Here is a 24,536-nt window from a genome sequence, read left to right as displayed (position 1 = left end):
TTACCTGCAGAGAGAGGGGGGCATCTGTGCGTAGACAGGATAGGCAAGCCTGACATTTAGGGAATCATTGTGTTGGACAAGGGATGTCTGCTGGTAATGAAGAACCAAATCCTTAAGTGTGCTGTACAGGTTGTACGGTTCTGCAAACCCGTAACCTCTCGGAGTGCTGTAGATCACACAGTGTTTCACCTCTCCATCAGCTCTGCAAGGAAAGGAAAGAGGAGAGTTTAACATCAAAGGACAAACCCAAAGTGACAGTCTATTAACAATTAACTAATGCAGCAGCCCCGCCAGTCACTAAATTACATAATGGAGGACCCAGTAGATGCAAGTAGAGGAGATTAATATAGTCTGTGAAGAAACAGTGCTTCAGGGCATGCGATTAAACACTCTTGCATAATAATCCACATAAGAGGCCTCTTCCATCCCAGCAGTACAATTCCCTACTGCATTGTTCTCCAAATGTTCCTTGGAAAAAAAAAAGTCAAGAGCTTAACCAAGAAGACAAGCACCCGAAGTCAGCAATGACTTTGTGCTTAACTTACCTAGAAACCTTTCCACTAAGCAAAGAAGCCAAAATCCACAAATTCTCAGGACCTACAAAGTACTCCATGAAATACAGCACTAACCTTCAGTGTGCATTTTTTAATGTTAAGCACGGGATGGATTCAAGCTGATTCATTATCTGAAGCCATAGCGACCGAGTCTCTAACTTGGCAAAGCAGCTACTGGAACGCAGCATTTCCAAAGCTGCTACAAAAACTTATCTGCCAGAAAGATCGAGCATTATGTAACCCCTGTACTGGAGCCTGCTACAATCCGAGTCACATGTAGGGACAGGTTACATTATGCCATCCCTCTGGGAGCTTGCAGCGGGATACCGACCAAGAGAAAGCATCTGAGGAACCCATCACTACAGTGCCTGTGATAAACAGTACATTGAACAGAGCAGACACTACAGTATTCAGCTACCTTGAGGTGCTTTACCTTCATGTATTCATTTCTCGGACCTGCGTTCAGAAGCAATTAACCTCATGGGAAATAAATCAGCGGGAGCCATTTTGCACTCCAGAACGGGCTTGGAGGATTTTTAGATAACGGAATCAGTATTTCTGACCTCCATCACACCAGCATAAAATGAAGTGAAATACAAGAAATCAATGCAAGGCTGTGTGAATGTCGTAAAAACTACGGCTCACAAATAATGCCTCCTCTGAAGCATCACCATTATCTTAAACACACAAGAGAAAGATTCAGAGTTGGGTGTGTCTGAAAATGAGAACAGAAGATGTCACACCTTTACAGTCGTGCTTTATTTCTTCCCATGTGTTCTTTAGCAGGAATATGGTAGAATTCAGAGTTAACTTACTTATAGACTGTAGAGCTTCAAGTTGGGATACTTCAGAATTTTGTATTAACTACTGTGGCAAAAACAGAGACTGCAGGACTACAGTTATTCCACGTTCAAAGCACATTTTTGTTACAAAGCTTATACCATGCTGGTCTTCCTGCAAACACATTCCAATGGGTAGGCCTAAGCTAGGCCTGGCTTTTGTTCTCCAAAATAAAAAGCTTTGGTAGAGATTTATGTATTGAGTAGTTAGAACAAAAAGGAAAACAGACTTACACCACAGAACAAGCGTAACATCCTTTCTTGCTACTCTCGCGAATTAAAAATGCTCCATCAGGTTTCCCACAGAGCAAGTCTTCTGCTTGGATACGGTTGAGATCTCCAACAAACCAAGTTTTCTCATCATGATGTGGCAGGTTTTCATCTTCTTCATTCATAAAGTATGTGCTGAAAGAGAGGTTAACCAGTGATCAGCAAAGGAGTTGGTAAGCAGAGTTATTTATTTTTGCAGAGTCATGCAAAGAAATACCAGAATTGCCCAAACTGGGAGGTCAGGCTCCTAATGGACATATATTAAAGGTTTCCACTTAGAACTTCATTGTTTCCACTTTGTTTAATCCTAAATGTTTCAGGAGAGTTGCTCCTTCATATGACATCAAGTTCCCCTAGAGACTTTCTCCTTTTTTCTCCAGTCCTTTACTGAAAAACTGGTGTTTTTTGTTACCAAACCCCACAAGAGAAAAAGTTCATAGATGGAACACTTCTCAACAAAATCATATGTACAGTGACACTTACTCATCAATATTTTCATTTTTGATCCCCAGCCAGTCGTTTATTCGCTTCTGTCTCACCCCTTTGTGATTGAGCCATCTGCCAGAAGAAGAGAGCATTAATACATTACTTCAGAGTACGTGTATGGGTTTTCTTACTAAGCAAGCTCAAGCTCAGACACAAGGTACCACAAAGAAACAGTCTGTGCCTAACTCAAGGACATTAGGAGCTGGATAACAGGAGTGTTGGTGAAATCAAGTGTGGGTATGAGCAACATCTGACACACCTAACAAAAGCAGTATTAATCTCTGTCGTACTAGCAGGCACAGATTTTGTTTATAGCTCATTTATTTTAAAATTTTTATGTACAAGAGTTGCAGAATGTGCACCTATTTGTGGCTGGCTCTTTAAATAATGAAGCCATGAAGAAGTCAACCAATATTCAAATATCCCATGCCAGAAAGTAGCACCTTAGCACTCACAGAACTTTGGTTATGAAAAGAAAATTAAATTCTCATTATCCTGATGGAAACAGTCCTTAATCAGGTTCATCAGAGACACTATTCTGAGGTACGGGTCAGGCTTACTTACACAAGATACTGATCTCTGATTTTGCGGAGCTGAATTAGGTCAGGCTTGATGCTGTTCATTTTCTTATCAGTCTCCCTGTTGTCCAGAGCTTGTTTCTTCAAGTCTTGTTCCAGGCGCATTTTACTGTCATGGATCTCACCCAGGCGGGATTTTAATTTTTCATAGTTCATCATTATCCTGAAAACAAGTACAATATTGGAGAGAAAAGGTCAACTTCAGTCTAGGACTGAAGAGTATCACAAGAAGTACCATAACAGCAGCTCCTCCCTTTGACTGCCTCATCTTCACATGAAAACTACTGTAAGAGTGACAGAAAAGACCTCTTGCCAGAGGGCCTACAACCTTCAGTTTACCTTAATATACTTCTTCCTGGCAGAGATGCAGGAACAAATTATCCAAAGGAGGGTAAGCAAGAACAGATTCCTCCTTCACTGTCAGATTCACTTTGTAATATCAATTATGCAATCCCACTGTAGGTATCAGGACTAGCAAGATTTCAAATGCAGACTTCAATTACTATCAAGAGCTACCAGGAAGTAATGCTGCCTGTCTCTTCTTTCAAGACTAGTTTACAGGTTTGGTATAATTCAGGAGAATTACATATTTTCCCTGTTAACTGATCTTCGTTCAGAATGAAGCACCACAGTTGTACAGTAAGATTGTTACAGGTAACTGTTCTTAGTCTAAAGATCTCCTTAAGGTTACCCTACGTGGTTCAAAAAACACTATGAAAAGTTAGGCATTATACCTGGCATTTCTTCAAAGGGCCAGATACAGCTTTTTCTGCTAGCACCCTCACAGAAAAGCAGTTTCAAATGAGGTCCTTACTGAATTTTTTAGATGACAGCTATTAAATATAATCTTTGAAAATGACTAAAACTGACTATGGACTATGAGATTCACCATATCTATGTACGTTTCACAGCTGAAAAGTAAAGATTTTTCTGGATTACGTTCTGAGCAAATCCAAACAGAAGTGGAAGAAGCAAATTAAATTATTATTTCCTAATTCTTTCCTGGTCCTCATCACAGTACCTTGATTTACTGAAGTTAAGAGCAAGACCAATCCAGAGATCTCTCACCTCTGCTATCTACAATGCAATTCCTTGACAGAAGAGAGCTTTACTGGAGAAGGCACTGAGCTTACAAAGTGGTTTCTATGGTGCTTTAATGGCAGTGTCCATGTGGACACTAGTTTTGCCAGGGAAGCAAACACAGCCTGAGCTTACCGTTCGATTTCTTTGTCATTCCCCTCCCTGCGGAATCGCTCAATGTACTCTTTGCTGTATCGCTCTTGTGAGTGGCACTGCTCCTCAAATATCTTAATAGTTTCATTAAATGCTTCGATTGCAGTCCTCTTCATCTGGATTTCCTATGTAAGGAAAGAGTCCTTCATCATTTGTCCATAATACAGACAACAAAGCAAGACCCAAGTATATTCCCTAAACTGACTGAGAAGACCATCTTTTCTCCCCCCACTAAGTCAAAATGAAATTAATCAGTTTTAAATTTAGTCAATTGTCCAAGTAGAGTCAGGGAATAACAGGGCAGACTTACTCCCTGTAAGTCTACCCTCCTCCTCTACACAGTGCTCTCTATTAGGCTGCAAACCCCTCAAATATTTTAGTCATATTTTCCATCTTAGTTTTCAGGAAGACTGCCAGCAAACCTCCTCCCCATATATGAACTATCTTATTTTACAAGAAGCAGTCCAAATATCGTATTCACACTTCCTTAATGCATAATATCTGGTAACTGACTCGCACGTGACTTCACAAAAAACCTGGACAAACCCCTCTACAATTCTCACTGCAGAATACAGCAGCTGGAAATACTCAGCAGCCAGGGAAGAAGTCTGCAGTGTAAAGCTTCTAGGTGTTGGCCTTCTCCACAGCTTTATCTTATACTTGGAAGCTCAGCTCCTCTTTTTTCCTTGCCCCACACCACGCCTCTAGGACTACCAGCAAAAGCAATATTCACTCTTTCCATCACCTCTGAAACTACCTTGCTCTATTCCACAATTTACTAAGTTTTTTCCTTGTATTTTCTGGGTATGGACTGCCTTTATTAGCCATAACAGGTTAAAATAATTTTCTTTACTTTTTAAACAACAAGAAACAGACTCAACAAACAGCCAAAGAAGAACCAACCTGTGATGTTCTGGTATATTCTTCATACAATTTGTCGTACTCTTTGCTCTTTTCCTGATACTGAGCATGGTATTCTTGAAGTTTTTTACCTACTGCATCTATATTATCTTCTTTCACCAACTGATCCTGTGCATACAAAGAGCTATTAAGTCTTCAAGCAAAGCAGCTTTTCCTTAAGAGTATTCATTTGTCCACTTATGCACATTTGCATTTTACAGATATTAGCATCATGTTTATAATCCAGTTTCTAGAGAACATTGTCTCTAAATCCCCCTTCCTTCGTGCAACACATTCCACACTTTACAGACAGTAGGAACTGGAACTGTAGGACACCAAGACCTATGCCAAATACTAAGCTTCCAAAAAGACACCATACCTTACTTTCAGAATTGCTATCCCCTATTCAAGAAAGAAGGAAGCACATTACTTGGAATCTGAAGCTAGAGATCAGAGGGTTGTTTTTTTTTTTTTTTTTTTTTTCCCAAAAGCTCTGTAGTTCTTTTTCCTTAATGCAGGAAAATGTCTCAAGCTACTGAATAAAAGTTAAAAAAATGTTCTTGAAAAATTTAGATTTCTATGCACAGAGTGAGCATCTGCATGGGTCATATGTACTTCAAGGGTAACACTGCCTAGAACAGTGCCTGGTGGGTCCACAAGGGTCCAGGGGGAAATAAAAAGGCTTCTCAGAGGTTCAGCTGCTGCATGCCAGGGTTTCTCTTCTCTTCTCTGCTGCCTGATGGCTGCTCAGATGGAAACCAGAAACTTGACAAAATGAAGCAGCTTAAATGGCTAGAAAATTTGAAAGACCCAAGTGAGGCCAAATGTGAAAACTCCACCTTTTTAGTTTTTCCGTATTCAACAAAAAAAAAAAATAAAAGAAAGAAAAAAAAAATCAAGCTATTCACAGAAAGAAAACAAAATTATTTTTGTTCTTGTCTGCCCTAACAGGTACTGGGGTCTGATGGAGATCTTACCTGCTGGTACCGGGACACTGGATACATCAACTTCACATCGAGCTTGGGGTTATACTGAGCGAGAGACTCGTTGCGGTAGTGGTTAATGAGTTCCACAACTGAATTAAACGTCAGCGGGTCGGAGAAGCCATACTTTCCATCCCGATGATAGATCTTTATCAGCTTATTGTTGCCACCCTTCCTGTAAGGCACAGAGGTTTTACTGTGTCACTCCCATCCCTCTTCAACACTAGGGCTGCTAACAAAGACACCAGCGAAATTCCTGGGCAAGTGGCCTTCATAGTGATTCTTTACACAGTAGCAGTATTAAGTAGTTTGAGAGTCAATACACACAGAAATTATCATCAGATTATTTGAACAGGAGCAAAGCCCAAAGTAAATCTCTTCCTATGTGTTCATTCTGAAGCCAGCTTATGGTATTTAAGTCCAAGCTTTGCCAGAAGTTGTGCAAGGGAAAAAGAGGATGCTGAAGGCTGAATAAAGGAGCCATAAGAAAACCTAAACCCACAATTCCATGCAATTTGGGCTCACTAATAGTATACAACTGAGTATAGATTTATACAATTATTAACAAGTCTTTTGAGTTATGGATGCTAATACAGGATACCTGAACCTAAACAAAATCCTTTGAGGATTATGAGATGGCTCTAAGTTTAGGACTTTATGTTACCCAGATTTATCTGTTCTAGTGGTTTCCACAAATTTAGCACTTATTTCTTCCTTTTTTTCCACCAACAGACTGTTTAGACACTGTCCTGTCCTTCCTGCACTCACAATTCTGGTTCCTAAAGACATCTGATTTCGGCAAAATAAAACCACGCCAAACCTTAGTGCACATGGTGTGAACTTTAAGGCAGAAGTTAAAGCAGAATTTCAACTACACCCTTGGGGTCAAACCTGCTATTAAGGCAATGGAATTTCATGGTAAGATCAAATACCTGCTATATCACAGTAACTCCCAAAGGTGTGCTACAGAGGCAGTCGCTTATGTGCCTCACCTGCTTGCCTCTAACAACCAGTCTTGGGAGCCTGGCAGAGGCAAGTGGCTGGGCAGGCTGGGCAAGGCACCAGAGCCAGTCACATGAGGTCTGCTGCCCAACTGCAGCAGACAGGGCTGGGGCAGCTCTGGGAAACCTTCCACTCGCAGACAATTTTAATGAAGAAAAGAACATGGCTCCAATTCAATATTTCCTAAACGATAGATCAGAAAGCACAAGATACTCCTTTTACAAAGACACTGTACTTGGGTTTCTACAGCTGTAGACTGATGAGATATTCAACACTCTCCCATTAATCAAAGCCCTAGCTTACAAATATCTTTTACCTTAGCAGTTCTGAAACTATGTGGATAGAGCCTTTCCCAAATCTTTGTTGGTGAAGCCTAGCCATGGTGATGATGATCTGAAACTATGAAGCACTTCTGAGCAGCTCTCCTCCCCAAGTCTCATTTCATCCACACGCAGATCCTTACAGTACTGTTTAGTGAGGGACAGGATTCAACGCACAGAACAAAACTGACTGTGTGACCTGGTTTATTTATTTGCTTATTCTGTGATGTGCAGTCCTGGGAACATCTCTCCAGCCACATGAGCTTTACACAGCCATGGCTGTCACTGGTATAGCAACAGCTACTCAGGGTCTCACTGTGTGGGCTGCTAGTGCTCGGTGCTCACCGTAAGGTCAGGGTGTAGTCTCCCTGCATCTTGGTTGATGCGTCGCGCACCAGGAATGTTCCGTCTGGCATGTCTCGTAATTTGTCATTTACTTCTTCCCTGAAGAATGGAAAGGGAGGCAAAATTAGAAGCACTGAGGACATGATCATCTTTGCCATAGGTAAAACATCGGAGTCAGTAACGCCAGCATGCACAGAGTTCAATCTTCTTTGACGTCCGGGCTCTCCAGTCTTTTAGGACATCTAAAGCAAGTCTCAACCTGTGTAGCTGTACTAAAGAAAAGCAGCTACAGTCAACTGCCACTTAGAGAGAAGTCTCTGTTTAAACAACAGTAGCAGCTGTGACTCAGTTCATAACCTTTCCCTGTAATCTGCTCAGGTTTTAAAGTCCACACTAAAACAGGTGCCCTTTGAGAAGCCAGTCCTGACCCCTTAAGAGATGGCCTCTAACATCACAGCTCAAAGGTGCCTAAAGTTTAGCACAGTTTTAGTCTCAAGAGGCTCTTTATTGGCTTAACTCTGATCTTATTTACAGCCGTTTTAAAGCTCTACAACCTTTCCAGCTTCAGGGCAACTCTTCCTTATTTACAACTGAGACAAAAGGACACCCAGTCCAGAGCTTTAAGCTAAACCAAGAAATCTTGTAGTGAAAGTGAGTACCTGTAAGCATTAAGAAAATTATTTCAGCTGAAGAGATAAGCATCTTGCCAGGTTTGAGCATTTCACCCAGATTATGTATCTCGCTTCATAACAGCTCCCTCAAAGCTTTCAGAAGTACTAAGCACTTTTTAATACAATCATTTGGAAACTAAAGTTTCTCAGGTAGCCTCAACGTTGTCTAAGTGCTGTATGAAGCTTAGTTGAATCTTACAAAGCAAAATCAACAGCAGCTTTTTTGCTCAAATACTAAGGAAGAAAAATATTCCTACAGAATAGCCCTAGCTCTGATTTAGCTACATGAAAATGATTCTGTTAGTAAAACTGACTCCTGTGAAGTTTCATGTGCATATTCACTTACTCTGACCATTTTACAGATTGGACCCAGTTAACCCAAACAACTCTCTTTTTGAATTGATAGATACGATCCATGGGTTTGGGCTTGTGCCTGCAGGTTGCACCCTGGAGCTCGTGACAAAATTTCCAGCACAAGTTCTTGACTGAAGAACGTTGCTCCTGCCATGATAGCCCAATGCAGCCCATACCTGCTGGCTGCCAAATTAAGGTCATAAACAATTCCATCTTTACATGCACGTGTATCACGTTTTAATCTAATAAAGCCACTCCAGTGCGATTTGCAGTGCATTAGCTCCTGCCATCCTGTGCACTGTTGATTGAGGAGCAAATCCACAGTCAATAAACTGATACCAATATTGAGCAGTTTTAAATAAACTGTGTCTAGTGGGCTTTGCGATCACTTTTTGCCACTCTGCCTCGATTTAAAATTAACAGAAAAATATCTCTGCTGAGGCCCTTCAAAAGCAAGATCTCTGCGGGTTTACTTTATAAAGAGATAAGGGTGGTGCAATAAAGATATGAAAACTTTTATTTCCTTTCTCAGAACGTCAATAAGTTAATGTGGAAAACACGCTCTTCTTGCCTCTGTCTGCCAAAGTGCTTCAAAGTATTATGTGCACAAGTTTGAGCAATTCCTGATCACACTCCCAGCACGCTCACCTTTCCTCTTACAGTTCCAAATTCTAGACTCTTCAGAAGTGCCTTAAGAGGGAAAGAGATGACTGAACACTTCAGTTCTTTTATGCAAGTATATAAAAACTAGTCCTTCATTTTCTGAACGTAACCCAAGCCATCTATTTTCTCAAGTGCATAGAAAGAGGTTTTCTTAAGAGGTAAAGCTTAATTTATTTGATATGTGTTTCTATCAGCTGCTCAGTATAGCTGGTGAGGGGTAGCATTTTTAAGAGCTATTTTTTATATCACCACGTAATAGAAATTAATACAGATGCAATTTTAAACTAATGTTAAAGAAACCAAAACTAAGAATGCAATTCCTTTTATTCTAAAGTTTTATTTTTATACTGAAACTTCGCTGACCTGCATGCACTCCAGCACTGTATGCTTACAACACCTTATTAGATAGCAGATTCAGATTTTTCTCCTTTTTAAAGACTGTTTATCTGGACAAATTTAGAAAGCCAAAAATAAGTGTCACCAAGACTGGCAATATCTGCACCAGAAGAGCAACAACTTAAATGTCCTCAATCCAGCTGAATAGTTTCACTTAGGTGCTTTGCTAAGTAAAGTCCTGATGTGTTCCCCTCCTGTAAAATGCTGCCTGAAACAGGCATGTTCTTTTTATCTTGAATTGTAGCTGGCTTGATCTGTTTTTAACAATATATTAATACATTTCAATTAATATAGTCTAACAGTATTGCTTACCTTGAGATGTCCCCCCAGTACCATTCTGCTTCCTGCAGAGAGAAGCTGGAATTGTCCTTTATTCCATTCGTATTGACTGGAGTCATTGGTTTGGGGGGCTTTGGAGGAAGAGCTGAAAATTAAAAACAGATGAACAAAAGGTAAATAGAAGATAATCACTAAACTATTAATGAAATCTGACAGTAAAAAAACGAGAGACAATGTGCATCTTGAACTTGGCTTTCAAGCTCTCTCAAATCAAATGGAATTCGTAATTTTATAGGAATTCTGAAGTAAGCAGTTCCACTGTGATCCCAGATTTCCTAGCATCAAACTAAACACTTGCTGGATGGAGTAGAAAAGGAAGGAGCATGAGGAAACACGAGTTTTTGTTAAAAGGAAGACTGGCACAGGCACAACTACAAGGGCAGGTGCCGCTTAAAGCTCCAAACAAATGACAAAGGTGTATTGTGTTTGAAAGTCACAGCCTGGAGAGCACTGGGCACCACTGTGGAAAAACTCCAGTTGCTCAGGCATCACCAGTCCTTATGTCAACTCACAAGAGCAAACAGGTAAACTCTTCTTCAGAGGGAAAAACACTGGCATATCCATCAAAGACCCAAAGTTCACGTTTCATATAAGGTTTGTCATTTAGGCCCCTGCTTTGCAGGTGCTGAATGCTTCATCACAAACACTGCCACACAAAACGCCTGAGTTTCATCAGGCATTTTTTAGGCATTTCATGAGACTGTTTTAGAGAGGGACAGGTCACATTTGAATTCAGAGTAAGAAAGCAACTACACACATTGATTTGCTTCTAGCACATTTTCAAGCCAGACCCTGAACATCTGTGCTCCCAGCCCTGTGCCCTCGCCATCAGATTACACAAGCATCAGCGAGCAGGCCTGACACACTGACAACAGCCATCTTTCAGATGCACACAATCCCAGTGCACAGGCAGAAATACAAATAAAGGGAGCAGAAAGAAGATTTTGATCTCTAGCTTCAGCATGGAATGGCTCAGTGCTGAGAGGTGTGCTACTTGGCACCATCCATCTGCTCACCTCTGAGCCACACCTCCCACATTAAAGAAGAGAAAACAGGCTTCCAACTGCAGTTCCAAACACCATTTCATGTTGGATATCCAACACAGTAACTTCACTGTTCTCAGACAAACCAGTAGATGCTTTAATTGAGCCAATCTAAACTAAACCTGAACCTTGACCCAGACGTTTGCACCCTGGGGTTGCTGACCAAACACCTGATTCAGATAGCAGCATTCATTCTGTGGGACTGAGCATTAAACCGTAGCATACAGGTTCTTTTTATGGGGTGAGCTGGGAACTCTCAGGTGTGCACACATCTAGTGAGGCAATAACACCTCTTGTTGTAAAAGGAAGGTGAAAACCTTCGGATTCAGTGAAGTAGCTTCCTGGTTAGGAAGCTTCGGTTATTCCTAGCTCAGTTACTACAAGTGTTTGTACAAAGCACCGTTAAGAGCAAGACACGGTTCTAACCCTACTTTGCTTGAAGGTCTCAGCCCCATCCAGGGGTCACAGGAACATATATCCAGGCTAAGCCTGTAGAGTCAATTGTATTCACTGTGCTGTTCCATCTCCCCCATTGAAAGTTCCTGAATTAGAAAATGTCTTCAGGTCCTCCCTCCTCCCCACCTCACATCTGGGATAGCAGAGTCTCAGCAGTTCTGAGTCTCATCAGTGTCTGCACAAGGCAGTTAATCCAATTTCAGAAAACCTGTAGATGTTCTGATCTACTTGAGAATCTTGTGTAGATTCTGAGTCTTTAACAAGCATGTGAAGATTCACCTAAAAACCATACAACAATGCAGAGAGTTCTTAGGAAACGGTACCAGCACCAGCAATTATTTCACTGGGTCTTTCAAATTAAGGCTTGGACATATCAAAAACTTCAAGGTATTTTACAGTGTAAAAGCCTGTTTTACACTGGTAATAGGAGCTTTCCAGAAGAGGCTTTCAAGTATTCTCTAGAGTACTTGAATACTTCTCTAGCCCTCCTTGTAAGATTAAGTCTTACTCCTTTATATACTGTGGAATTATTTAGCAGCTTTGTTAGGCCTCACTCCAAAGCACAGGGCATAGAAAAGCAAAGTAACAAAGAGCAGAAAGGTAGGGAACAGGAGTTTGGACACAGAGCACTAGACATTACACCAAGTGTCCCTTTTACAGGTGGGAGCTTCTCCTTCCCTCTAGTAGGCAGGTACCAGTTCTCACTATCAGGGGGATGTCTGCAGAACTTCACCCTGCATGAGAAAACTGGAAGGAAATTCTTTCAGGGAGAAGAATAAGGCTTGGACCGCTTCCTGTAAAACCTGACTCATGGAAGCCAGTCCTTTACACAATAGACTTTTGAAAAATGCTTTTTAATAGCTTGCACATTTCAAAAATACAAAACTATTTGCAAGGGTGGATCCTGTTTCCAGAGAGCTATGTATCTAATTCTTTACTTTCAATACTTAGAGGTCTTTGAGATTTCCCCCTGTACTGGATACAGAACCAGGACCCTGCTAATGCTTTACCCCATAGACCAACATGCCCATCCATTTCAGCATTTCATGGCTACCATTTCAGTCCATGTACTGCAGTCCTGCACAAATGGAGAACTGACACAAAGGTAGTTTAAACCTCACAGCCCAGACCCTGGATGCCACAAGGGGAATATTCTGTAACAGCATGGCAAGTCTATTGCAACAGAACAGCATCACTGCACTGCTGCTCTCATAACACTGGCCAAATGGGTTGTTGAAAGAGGCATCCTAAAATAGTTTTTACTAGTACCTAGACAGTACTAACAGCCCTGCTAGGAGAAATCTTGTGATGTTTCTAGGAGAAGTTACAGAGAGCCTCAAAGAGTCCATGGATTTTGATTTAAATTCAAAATAATCCAGTTTTATATACTTTACTAGATGAACATTAGAGAGCTAAAATCCTAGAGTGAAGTAAAATAAGGCTGGCTTGGAGTCAACAGAAATGCTTTCAAGAGCAGCCGTGTTTCTTTCCATGTCACTGAGCCCAATTCTGATCTAGCCACAGGCACAATCTTACTTTATCTCAAAACAAGCTCTGATTAAAGTGAACGATCCTGATGGTTTCTTGCCTCCCTTTTTCCTGGGAGAGAACGAACATTGATCACAAGTGATTAACAGCACAACGGATCTATCCGTTCTAATAAAGAACTTGCTGTTAGCAGCAGATACACAAGCATCCTTCCCCTGCCATGTCCCTAAGACAGCTTTAGAGCATGGATCTTTCCAAATCCCAAAAGGTGACAGCTCAGCTGGACCCTTCCACTCCCATATGAGCACATTCCAAGGATCAGGTTCAGCCCTCAGCGACCGCCTGGCACGCAGCAGTGAGAACAGACTGTCTCTCCCTCACGCATTTATGGGCATATCTGGTTTTAATTTCTTTAGCAACTCTAGTTCTCTCTTCCTAGCTCAAGCTAGGTTGCCTGGGGAAACTAAATCCCAATCCCAGCTCGGTGTCACTTAGGAGGGGGAAATAAAAAGGAGCTGGTGATGGAGTGGAGGCGATGGCAGCCAATGTGGTCGGGGCACGGGATCGGATGTTGCTGACGTCAGGAACCGAGGGCTGCTCCAGCAGGTACCTCCAGCTGAGCTGCTCCGCCGAGCGGCCGCGCAGGTCCGGGCAGAGGGAAGACCACTGATCAGGCTCTGCCCGGGTAGTTTTGTGGTGCTTTCTTGACTGCACTGAACTCTTCTTTTGAAAAGGCAGCTCAAGACATAACTGACTTGATTCCCTGAAATGCAAACCACCTCCAACACCAAGACAACTGAGAAAGCTGGCAAGTGTCTGAAGTTTAGCGCCGCTGTATTTCTTTTAGAGTCTCTCGTAAAAAGTCGTAGGCTACATTAAACCCGGATTTAACTTGGGCGAAGTAGACCGTGACTTCCATGAGATACACACTTTCCCCAGTTGGGTTTTGAATAAAAAAATTTTACAAGTTTACATGATATAAGAGCCACTGAGCCCTACGTGTGAGGGATTTCAATGGCACTAATTCAGGAATGAAAAAAGAAGGATGCCTCGGGTCTCCATGTGCTACATCCCACACAGCATCCAGTCAAGAAGCCTGTTTCTTCTCTGGCTGCAGTATTTGTGTACAGAATCAACCTGCCAGTTAATTAAACTCTGGTTTTCAGTTTTAAGGCAGATGCCACTTAGCCTAAGAATGACTCCACAACTTATTTCTTCCAGTATGTTTCAAGAGCTGCAGGCCAGATACTTAAAAGCATAGCAGGTTTAAATGCAGCATTAACTCTACCTTACTGTTAAAAATAATCACAACTACCAAGTACTCTGATAAAGTCAATTTTAAGTCCCTTAGCACTTCCACAAGCTTGTTTACTAGCCTTCTTTCTGATGCACTCAATCTACTCTCCCTCCACATTGTGACAAGCAGAAAACAGATCAGAGGATTTCCAAGACACTTACTCAGCTTCAAAAAGGTTGATGTACAGTAGATACCCTGCAAACTGTAATATAAAGCTCTACAGAGTGTCATTACTATGGAAACATGCAAGTTATCTGTGGTTAGGCCAGCTAACATTTTAGTGACATAGTCCTTGAGGAGAGAAGGGTTCTCCCTTTGGAGATATAGATGAAGGCTTGGAATGAAAACATAAGCTAGCTTTTTTGAAAAGAAAAAAATCTCTCCAATCTTTAATTGCTCTCTGCAGTCTTACTCGATTTCTCAAACACTCTTCTCAACTTCTCTAACACTTTTCAGGCAAAGCTTCAAAATCTTTCCCTTCCTCAGGAGTCCTATACTTGTCCCTGCTGCACAAGAAGCCCTCAAAGACAGTTGAGAATAAAAGCATGTACCGAACAAAGGTGCTTTTTGCACGTCATTTCCATGAAAGTGCTCCATGTGTGCCCACCAGAGCAGTGAAGCACCGTGCTCTTGGAGAGGTTTTCCAGCTGACAACGAGGAGGGTCGTGCGCACCTGCTGACAGCAGCTCATTCCCCACCACTGGCAGGTAAATTATCTTGGCAGCTCCACATCTCGGCTCCTCAGTTCTCTTGCCAAGACCCCTCTCGCAGAGCGCTGAGCGCCGGTGCCCTTCGAGGCCGCCCTTCCTCAAAGGGCAGCTCGTGTGCACGGAGAGCTCCGCCGGGGACAGAGGAGGAAGCCGCTCCATGGCGTTACTGCTGGCCACAGCACCCCCGGCGCGCTCGCATTTTCGCTCTCCTCCCCCAGAACAGGCGACATGCCAAAGAGCAAGACATATTCAAAGAATCGAGGTCTTTCAATATCTCATTACAGAAAACAGCAGACAAGTTGGCAGAAAGCCAGACGGGCTTCCAATGAAAACACTCCCATTATAGCTTTGCTTGTGTTTCTGTGAACTTTCATAAAAAACAACACCTTTAAGAAATATTTCAGTTTTGATTAATTGGCTTTTTTGATAAAGATCTGTTTTGTTTGAAAACTCCCCAGCTATCCAGCCCTCTCCCACACCTCCCAGTCACTGTTTCACCTCCTAAAGCCCGCCAGGCTTCTGCTGCACTCTGTTCTCCACAAGCATCCACAGCTACTGCACAGGTTAAAAAATTATCTGCTATGGGACACCTGCACTATGATGGACAACAACAGTGTGTGAAGAGGATGGTTCAAATTCCGCATTCTTTTGGGCATTTCAAAAGCATCCCTCACTACTTGGCAAGGCCTGTCACTTCATGGGCAGAGATGGAAGAAATAAATGGAAGATGCTCATAAATGACATGGGGATCTTTGACTTCTGTACTATAACACAGCTCCTCCTCTTCATTCCAGCCTTTGCATGAAGTTGCAAAGCCAAGAAACCTCAGCTTCCCAATTATTTTCACTGCCTAATGAAAAATGGTTTTCCTTCCAACCCAGACCACAGTGTAACAGCTGCAAATCTACAGCAGTGTCAGAGGTTCCATGATGAACAGGGTTGAGGTGACTGTCCCAAAATTAACACAAGGAGGATAAAAAGGATAAGTCCTCTTTTACCTACCAGGCATAATTAGCACACTTAATAAACTGGATAGCTTTTAGAACTTTTGACATGTTTCATCACTCAAAGGTTGTCACTACCCAGCATCACATGCCCAGCTCCCTGCAGGAAAGAGTAGTTTTATCATGTAGACAGTAGGTCCAGGCTTTTACCAACTCTGGATGAAAGTCCACGACAGACATTTTATTGCCATGAAAACGCCATACTCTATAAGAACACTGTACTTTACAGTATCCAATGTCAGGTCCAGAAGAGTGTACAATAAAAGTAAATATAAAGTGCAAGGAGTCAGTAGATTCTCTTTTTTGCTTACTAAAGCAGCTCCTCATCTGCCTTCACAGAAGAAATATCACAGCATGTTTTATACCACTCCACAGGCAGAGTCTTCAAACTCCTACTAAAATGTACTATTTCGTCAATACATGGGAATAGATTTTTGGATAAGAGCAGGGAAAAAACAAAAAATTCAGAATAAGCAGAGAATTACTGTGATCAAGGAGCAAGAACTGGCTTTTCACTGTGAGAGAGACAGAATGAAGTCAGGACTGAGCAGTGACACACTATGGCTAAGAGACATACCAAAGCCCAAAGAAAAAGCCATTTTAAATCAAAAGTAATTTTAAATAATAGATAATTTAAATAAAAACAGCCCAGAGCTTTCCCCCCCCCCCAGATATTTCAAAGACTAACCATTCATCCAGATGTCAGGTACAAACCTCATAGGAGAACCAATTCATAGAAATAATTGGTGCTACTGAGAAGTTTGTTGCATAAGAGGCTACTTAAAAATAATAATAATACAGCTGCAAATACATGTGATTCTTGCTGCTCTAAGCAGCATTTTATTTCAGCTTACCATTAGCTCCAATCTTTCAGAGCAGCATGTAAAATTGTTCCTCATACAGTACCTGTCCTTGTGCTATGTGAAACCCTTCTCTAGGTGCCAAAGTACAAATATTTCAACACCACCTAAATTACTAACAGTAAGCCATCTAAATCAAGATCAAAAGGTGCATTTTTAAATCAACGCTCCAGAAGAAATGTGAAGGTGGAAAAGTATTTTCAGAGGAAATCTGCTGCACATTTTGTCACGCCTCATCTTTAAGAACGGAGATGTCAAAGGAAGCTCCACCGAGGCAGAAGTACCAACCCACGTGTTCCAGTGCCTGCAGGAGAAGGGGAGATTTGGAGCAGACGTGGAGTAGTCAAGCCTGGTTGCTGCTCATGCTCACATCTCAAGGTGTAACACGAGAGGATTCAGTCTCCTTACTCAGTACACGGTGATCTTCAAAGTATTTTAATGAAATCCATTTCACAGCAGGAACTTGACTTCTCCCACTGTCCAAGGACTTATCAGTGAGTACTGACAGTCTCGGAAATTCCACTGCAATGTACAAATTCAGGTTGTAACAGACAACAGAACTCACATACACAACACTGTCAATGAACTCCTCATCCATCTCACCTCTAAAACCTTTCCCTGGGGCAAGTGTTGGAGTGCAAGCCCTACTGCCCGCATTCAAAAAAACCCACACCCCAACAGAGGGTCATGTTCCCTCATTACAGCAGTTTTTCTAGAACTCCATTACAGCAGTTCTGGATTCAAGGGGTTTGTTTGGGGTTTTTTGAGGGGAGGGATTCAAGAATTCCTCCAAAAGAAAAGATGAGTGGGTGCAGCAGCAGATTTGAGGGACAGAGACTGAAAATTAGGATAAGGCTAGAGAAGGTAAAAAATTGAAAAAAATAGCTCCAGTGGATTTTCTTCTTTCAAGGGTTAGAGGAGGAAAGCAATAGTGAGTAAGGAGTAGCTAATAAAAAGAAACAGGAGGTTTATGTTTGGAAAGAGAAAACTGACCTGAAGTACAAGAATCCCAAAGTGACACAACCAAAAGTCAAGTTATTCTGTAGTGAAAGAACAAACAATATTAAGGGGATAAGGAACAGATTGGTATTTTTTTAATTCTTCCAAACCCTCAAATTTTTGCACCAAGAAACATGATGGGTTTCAAGCCTTTTCTAGATAACCACGTGTCAGCTTCAGGGATATCTGATTTTAGAAGTAACACTCCTATGGACTGATAGTCCACTAAAACAACATTTTTTCCAGTTCACAAAAACTGGTAGAGTCTGGGTGAATGCTGGAAGCAGTCACAGGCCGAAGCAGTTGAAGCATTTCATCTCCTTTTTCAAAATGCTCCAGATGGAAGGTATCCATCTTAAGTGTGCTGCTGGACTCAAAGCCAGAGAAGAACCTGGATCCTGTTCAGCCACAGGAAAGCTTCAGAGTGCATCGCGCTTCTGCATCAGGATTCACCAGGCAGCTGGTCAGTGTCCAGCAGGGCAGCTGGAGTCCTTTTTGGAAAGGGTTACAAGAGGCAGCAGTTGCACTTTGCCTTTTTTGAACTGTATGAATCCCTATAAAACTCCCTATATACAGACACTTTTCTTCAGAACTAGAAGAACTTAAGGTACTGAAATATATTCACTGAAACATTGCAAAATCTTTGACTGTTGAGTGGAGGACAACGAAAATATCTTCTAAAGAAGTTACATCCACTCACACTGTTTGGGGACCCGGCACCAGCTCATATGCTGTAGTTGAGATTATGTGGAGAAGTGAATTCTTGCTTACTTAGCTATTGTGCAGACTTTAACCTGTCAGAAGAAATGAGATAAAAAAGCAGAAGAAAAAAAAGACAATCTGACTCATTTCCATAGGGGTACTTAGTGCATGAGCAGAGACTGTTCTTTAAGCATTACTCAGCAACCTACTTTACAAAAATGAGTTTCCAAAAAATCCAGCTAGAACACACCTATTGCTTTAATGGGGCCAAAGTTTTACAGCAACCTGTTTCAACACAGTTAACAGTCTTTTTGACAATAATAAAGCCTAAGCTTTAAAACACACAGAGCATGCTGATAAAAAGTATTCTTTATGCTTCTCTCTTTCTCTGCCCAAAAGGTGACTCACTAAACAACTAAATGAGGTGATGTAAGGCACCCAACTGCTTTCAGTCCTGGGCGCAGATGTGTATGACCAGCTATGCCTCTGTTTTCCCAAGCTGTAGAGCAAAGATAAGCCCGAATAGCTTCAGTCTGGAATAAGATACCATGCAGGCAGTGGCAGAGACAGAAGTCAACTCTGCTGCTTGGGAAAGCAATAGTCTCCAGAGGAAACTCCAGGAACAGTTTTCTCCCTTTAAAGGGGTGAGATAGAAGGAACACCACGATTAGCTCCTGTCAGGTACAGGCATCATGCAAGACACACAAGTGTTGGGAACAAAAACTGCAGAAATAACATTTGCTGCAAGTTTTGCCTTCAAACATGTGTTGAAGAGCTTGGTTTCTTCTGAGAATGTTCCCTCATGTTTCAGTTTGCATAAGCCTACAGCTTTACAGAACACAGAACTGAACAACTCCCTTCAGCAAGCTTTCCCTCCCCAACTATTTCTACATCATGTGAAAGCCTACTGATAAACACAAAAGTTGGCCTTTTAAAGCAGGCTCTCTCATCTCAAGCAAAACACCATTTCACTTTATATTAATGATGCTATTTTTTGTGTTCATGTATTTAATTGAAACCTGATGAGTGATATTCTTTAACAGTTAGAGCCATCAAAATGAAAACGAAATGCAAGGAATGCAAAAGCAAGCCTGAAATGCAATCAGAAATAAAAAATGGTTACAGCAGTCATTAAGTGAAAAGGCCAGCAGAGAAAACTAGGCATAAAAAGAAGAGAATATAAGCATTTCACATCACTGTCCTCATAGAAGCTGAGACTCCAATCAAACTAGGATTTTCTAGGATGTGCAGAAATAAAGTGACTGAGCCTAATTTACTCCCTCCTCTACCCCAAACCAGCCTGCACAAACTTCCTGTCTGTAATAAGGCATCTCTCAACCCTAAACATCTACTTTCTTTGAAATGTGATTTTCAGCAAGACCTAAATTAGCAAAAAAAGACAGTTGCAGCTACAGTGCTGCTGTCTTGATTACATGCACTAGTAGAACTAGCTTTTTTTTTTTTTTCCTCTTTAAGATGTGCAAGAGCAGAACTTTTCTTTGATAAGCTTCTGGAGTCAGCTTCAGATAAGCTGAAGGACAATACTGACAGTGCTATTAAAATTTGCATCTGTTCTCCCACTGGAAAACTAGTCAGGCATAGACACGCAGTGTTCACCTACATCTGGCTACTGTGTACCACACACCCTAATTGAGAAGCCACACTCAGTTTCCACTGTAACATTGATAATGATACAGCACGCCTGGTATCCCAGTAAACACTGCCCTGGAGCTCGGAACCCTGTGTTTTCCAAATTACAATTATAGTATCACTCCCCTAAAATAAGGGTTGTCAAATTATATATGAGAAGAAAATAGAAACTATAATGAATAAATACAGTTTTTCTCTTGAATACTCGTCTCACTCATACACTGGCAGTGCTGCTTTTACAAAGTAGACTAAATCAAGCAGCTTACAGACTATTGTTGCCCTCCCCCCCTTAATTATCAAAAGATTTTGTAGCAACAGCATTGTTACAGCCAGTCTCAGCACATCAGGCAAGGAAAAGTAATATTCTTGAAAAAGACAGCTGGATCAAGTTACAAACATAGTTGGTCATATTTGGGTCTAATGGGCTCCAAAAAGGCAACTTTCCTATAGCTTTAGGTCAAATGGTTATTGTACTATTTAGTCATAGACAGACAGAGCCCATTCTGCATTAGGAAGCCTACTTTAAACTTGTGGTTTTCTTCATAATCCACACAAATGAAACTAACCTCTAATTTGTAGTTGAGCCAAATATCTTTACTGACATCTGTATCAGAAATCCCAGTGGAGCACTCTTACTGATTTTCATCCAACTGTGACAAAATGTATTCAGTGATTACACATTTTATCATCAACACAACTGATAATATATCCCAGATCTACAGAGAAAAAGACATTACTTAGTCCTACTGATTAGAAGTTAGACAATACATAGGTAGTGGTGCTTGAGGTCCTCCAGTAACTTTTGCAGTCAATTTGACATCCTCTGTTCAAAAACTTAACTTCCGGCAGTAATGAACTTTTGCAGACCTGAAATAAAAACTAAATTCAATCCAATAACCTATTTTCTTGTCTTTTCAGACAGCAAGACCCATGGGAAGGACAAACATGTGAATGAACCCCCAACAGACAGTTTCCTAATGCCAGAACCCAGCACATGATGCTGCTATGGCCATAATACTCTAACTTCATCCATCACTGGAAAGTTGAGGAGCTATGTTAGCTCTATGCAACTGATGGTTCCAGCTGTGTCTTTAGATAATGAACGTTATTTGTTGCATGTAGTATTATTTGCCACAGAGAGGTCCTACCTTATGCCAGTGACGAATGTATAAATGCAAAATGAAACATAAGCAGAGGGAAAAACCATTAGGTAACAGGAGTCACCCTGCTGGTTTTCATCACTGTGGCTCCAGCGTTACTTGTACTGCTTTAAATTTTGCTTTGTGAAGCTGGTAGAGGTGAATCCCTAGTTCCACCACTCCGTTTGGGAGAACTGTCCCACTCCTGCGTTTAGGATGGATTAAAGGCTATCAGAAAGCTTGCAATCCTTTGTCGCCCTGGCCCTGCCTCTGCTAGAATCGGGGAAAACTCGTGTGTGAGAGGCATTATTGTTATTTTTGAACTTTCAAGCGAGCCCTTCCAGCAGAGAGGCTCCAGGACCTGCTCCGAACATCCATTTACACCTACAGCCCTGAACAGCAAACACGAGCCCACTGATAAGCTGGTGCAGGTGCACTGAGGCCTGACAGAAGCTCCGGCTGCGCTGCAGGCTGCCTGCCATCACCAGATTTTATTTCTGCATTATTATTGGGCAGCGCTAAGGTGGGTATTAAGAGAGCCTGCCAAGATAAATTAAAGGTCTACCGGCCCTTAACAAGAAACAGTATCCCCACCCTTGCCTCGGAGGTTACGGGTGACACCGCGCATTATGTTCACCTTGCTTTTGTCTTCTGCCCGAAGTTTAGACGCAGTAAAATGTAATCACGAGCAGTCATGCGTGATCCCAGACACTTGGCTCCCGGAATCCGCCAGTGCCCGGTGCTGCGGCATAAAGCCCAACCGAAAAGGGATCTCTCTCCAAAGGCAAGTTCTGGGAACAAAAGAGCTGTGCTGCACATCGCCGGTTCGTGCGCTGCTGCTGAGGGAACATCTCGCCGCCGCTCAGCTGCTCCGGAGCTCCGGGGAACGCTGCACCGAAAACCTCCACAAAATTTTTGTTGGAAGTGGGCCAGGTGGAGCTGTGGTTGTTACCGGGTGCAAGCGCAGCGACTTTATCCCAAGGCATGCCGAATGTTTAAGCCTTCCAAATAAATTCCTCCACGCTCCCCTTAGGGATGACCTATCATCCCAGAGCGGAAAACGCCTTCCCACCCCACCTCTGGACAGGGAAAAAGCAGAGCCCCTCTGCCACACACTCTCCTTCCCTCCCTCCCCCTGCAATTTAAAAGTTGTAGTTCTACGAAATCAGGACATACACACGGGGATTATCCCCCACATCATTTCCAGCTCTGGCTCTTCCAGTTTAAAAATATGAAAGATAAAGTTACTGAGCACTCCAGGGATCAGCCTGTAACATTAAGTCCTTTTGCTAACTGGTGTTTGGACTGTGCAGAGCCTTGATCCCTGACAAGAGGGCTTCAATGATGGACATACTGACATTATTAACGATAGGAGAGTTGCTTCTTAATGTAAACTTTGTAAGGCTTCCTAAGAATTTTGCATGGCCAAATTCCTGCAGAAACACTGGAAAGTTGTTTTCTGACCAGTTCAGTTAGGCCAGCCCTTTTTAGCAGCCTCTTTGCACTAAACCATTCAAGGGGCTTTATGTTTTTTTCATAAAAACCTCACACCAATTGCTTTAAGCCACCTACAATGGGACTTAGGTATTTGTTCACTTGATACAAGCACATACAAATACTAACCTCAGAATCAAAAGCATTTGCAGGAAAGATATCCTTTGAAATTCACAAAAGAAAACAGATTTGACTGAACTTTAGGCTTTCAGGAGCAACATCTAAAAATAGGTAGTGTCAGCTATGTAAGAATTTAATGACTAGTGGCCAGTATTGTGTTTCTGAGAGATCTGCCCAGTTTTCAAAGCGTCAGAGTTACCAGAGGAAGCAAGTCCTTGAGATCCAAAAATCTCAGGATGATCACCTCCTCCTCTTTTTAATTAAAGTACCACATACCTCCAGAGAGCAAAATACAGCTCACTGTGCTGAAACAAAGAGACTAAACCACACTTGCAGATACATGCCACAATTGAGGCACAGGTTGAAAAGAATATTTTGAAAGTACATACCCCACAGAAGACACCACTTAGAAGTACTTATTTGCTATCAATTCCTCTGCAGGCTAAGATTTTTGGTGCATATTTTACTGTACCTTCTGGCTGTACAGATCAGAGTCCTGAGAAGATAAAGGCCCTTCAATTACCTTACTGCTTTCAGCCTGTTTGACTCTTACAGGTACAGATACAGTTTCACCAGTACCCATTTAGCCTTACTTTAATTCCTTACCAAAGAAAGACTCACCCTCTCCTCCTCCACCTCCTCCTCCTCATAAGCCTTCCCTCACTCTTTAGACACAAAAGAAACTTTCTGTCCCATCTACAAACTTCAGGCAAAGGAGGGACAATGCATTTCCCCATTTTCAGCACTGGCAATCCATGGGGGTGGGGGAGCGTGTGTGGGGAAAAGTTGCATCGAACCCTTTTGAACAAGGTTATTAAGTGTTATCAAAGTAACAGTGCCTCCAGGGATGGATTGCAGTCTGTTCCCAAGTATTATCCCCCCAGCACCAAAACCCAGCGACAGCACACACCTCATCTGTCAATGCTGGAAGAGAGCTGGGGAGAAAAGGGTCTCGGAGACTGTAAAAGCGATTAAACTGGAACTGAATGGAGGTGGGTAAATCACCACCATCAAAGTGTTACAGGCACATAAAGGCACACAGGTGAAGAGGATAATAAAAGCGCTCCTCTAGGAGCGAATACATCCGAAATATACGCTTTTCAATAAAGGCTTTAAAAAAAGGAGACTCGGGAGAGGGGCTGCGAGCAGCTCTCCTCCTCCTGCCTCCTTCCATCTCCCCAAAGGCATCATAAATCGCTGTTACCCTCCCACCTCCCCCCCCAAAAAAAACCCCCAGTATCAAAATACTTTAGCCCAGGAGACAGCGAGCTCAAGTCCCTGGAAAGTTTACGCAAAGTTAAACTAACAGATATTAATTCCCCCCCCCTCCCCCTCTCCTTTTATTTCAAAAGGGAAAAGTGTGCAGGAGGAGGGAGGGCGGGGATGGACGGCAGCACCCAGGCTTCGGCTCCCTACCTGGAGGGTCCATCTCAATGTAAAATATCAGCTCAGTGGAATAGGGCATCATCACTTCCCTCCAGTCCGTGTCATCGCGGTCCATATCCCACACCGTGTTGTACATCGCGACAGCCAAGTCCCGGCAGGGTTGGGAATGAGAGGTTGGGCAGCTCGGCTTTTAACGGAGTGGGGGGGAAGGAAAAAAAAAAAAAGACAGGGAAAAAAAAAAAAAGAGCCGAGAAG

The 24,536-nt window shown here is 42.2% G+C and overlaps 1 protein-coding gene across 1 annotated transcript in view; it reads right to left on the bottom strand.

Annotated features, from left to right (window-relative positions):
- The window catches only part of LOC103758125 (phosphatidylinositol 3-kinase regulatory subunit gamma), a 31,687-nt gene extending 7,178 nt beyond the window's left edge, over window positions 1-24,509 (bottom strand). Inside the window, exons 1-10 of the mRNA XM_008924342.4 lie at window positions 24,312-24,509; window positions 9,907-10,018; window positions 7,511-7,609; window positions 5,838-6,018; window positions 4,864-4,989; window positions 3,943-4,085; window positions 2,714-2,890; window positions 2,147-2,221; window positions 1,628-1,798; window positions 5-202 (exon numbers count right to left, since the gene is read on the bottom strand). Of these exons, the coding sequence (XP_008922590.2) occupies window positions 5-202; window positions 1,628-1,798; window positions 2,147-2,221; window positions 2,714-2,890; window positions 3,943-4,085; window positions 4,864-4,989; window positions 5,838-6,018; window positions 7,511-7,609; window positions 9,907-10,018; window positions 24,312-24,417 (1,388 nt within the window). The 5' untranslated portion in view covers window positions 24,418-24,509. The remainder of the gene's footprint in view (window positions 1-4; window positions 203-1,627; window positions 1,799-2,146; window positions 2,222-2,713; window positions 2,891-3,942; window positions 4,086-4,863; window positions 4,990-5,837; window positions 6,019-7,510; window positions 7,610-9,906; window positions 10,019-24,311) is intronic.
- Between the last annotated feature and the right edge of the window lie 27 nt (window positions 24,510-24,536).

Source organism: Manacus vitellinus, unplaced genomic scaffold (genome assembly GCF_001715985.3).
Source record: "Manacus vitellinus isolate BGI_N305 unplaced genomic scaffold, ASM171598v3 scaffold_21_pilon, whole genome shotgun sequence".
Taxonomy (NCBI): Eukaryota; Metazoa; Chordata; class Aves; order Passeriformes; family Pipridae; genus Manacus; species Manacus vitellinus.
The sequence above is the reverse complement of the archived record's forward strand: the minus strand, read 5'-3'. Positions and strand labels throughout refer to the sequence as shown.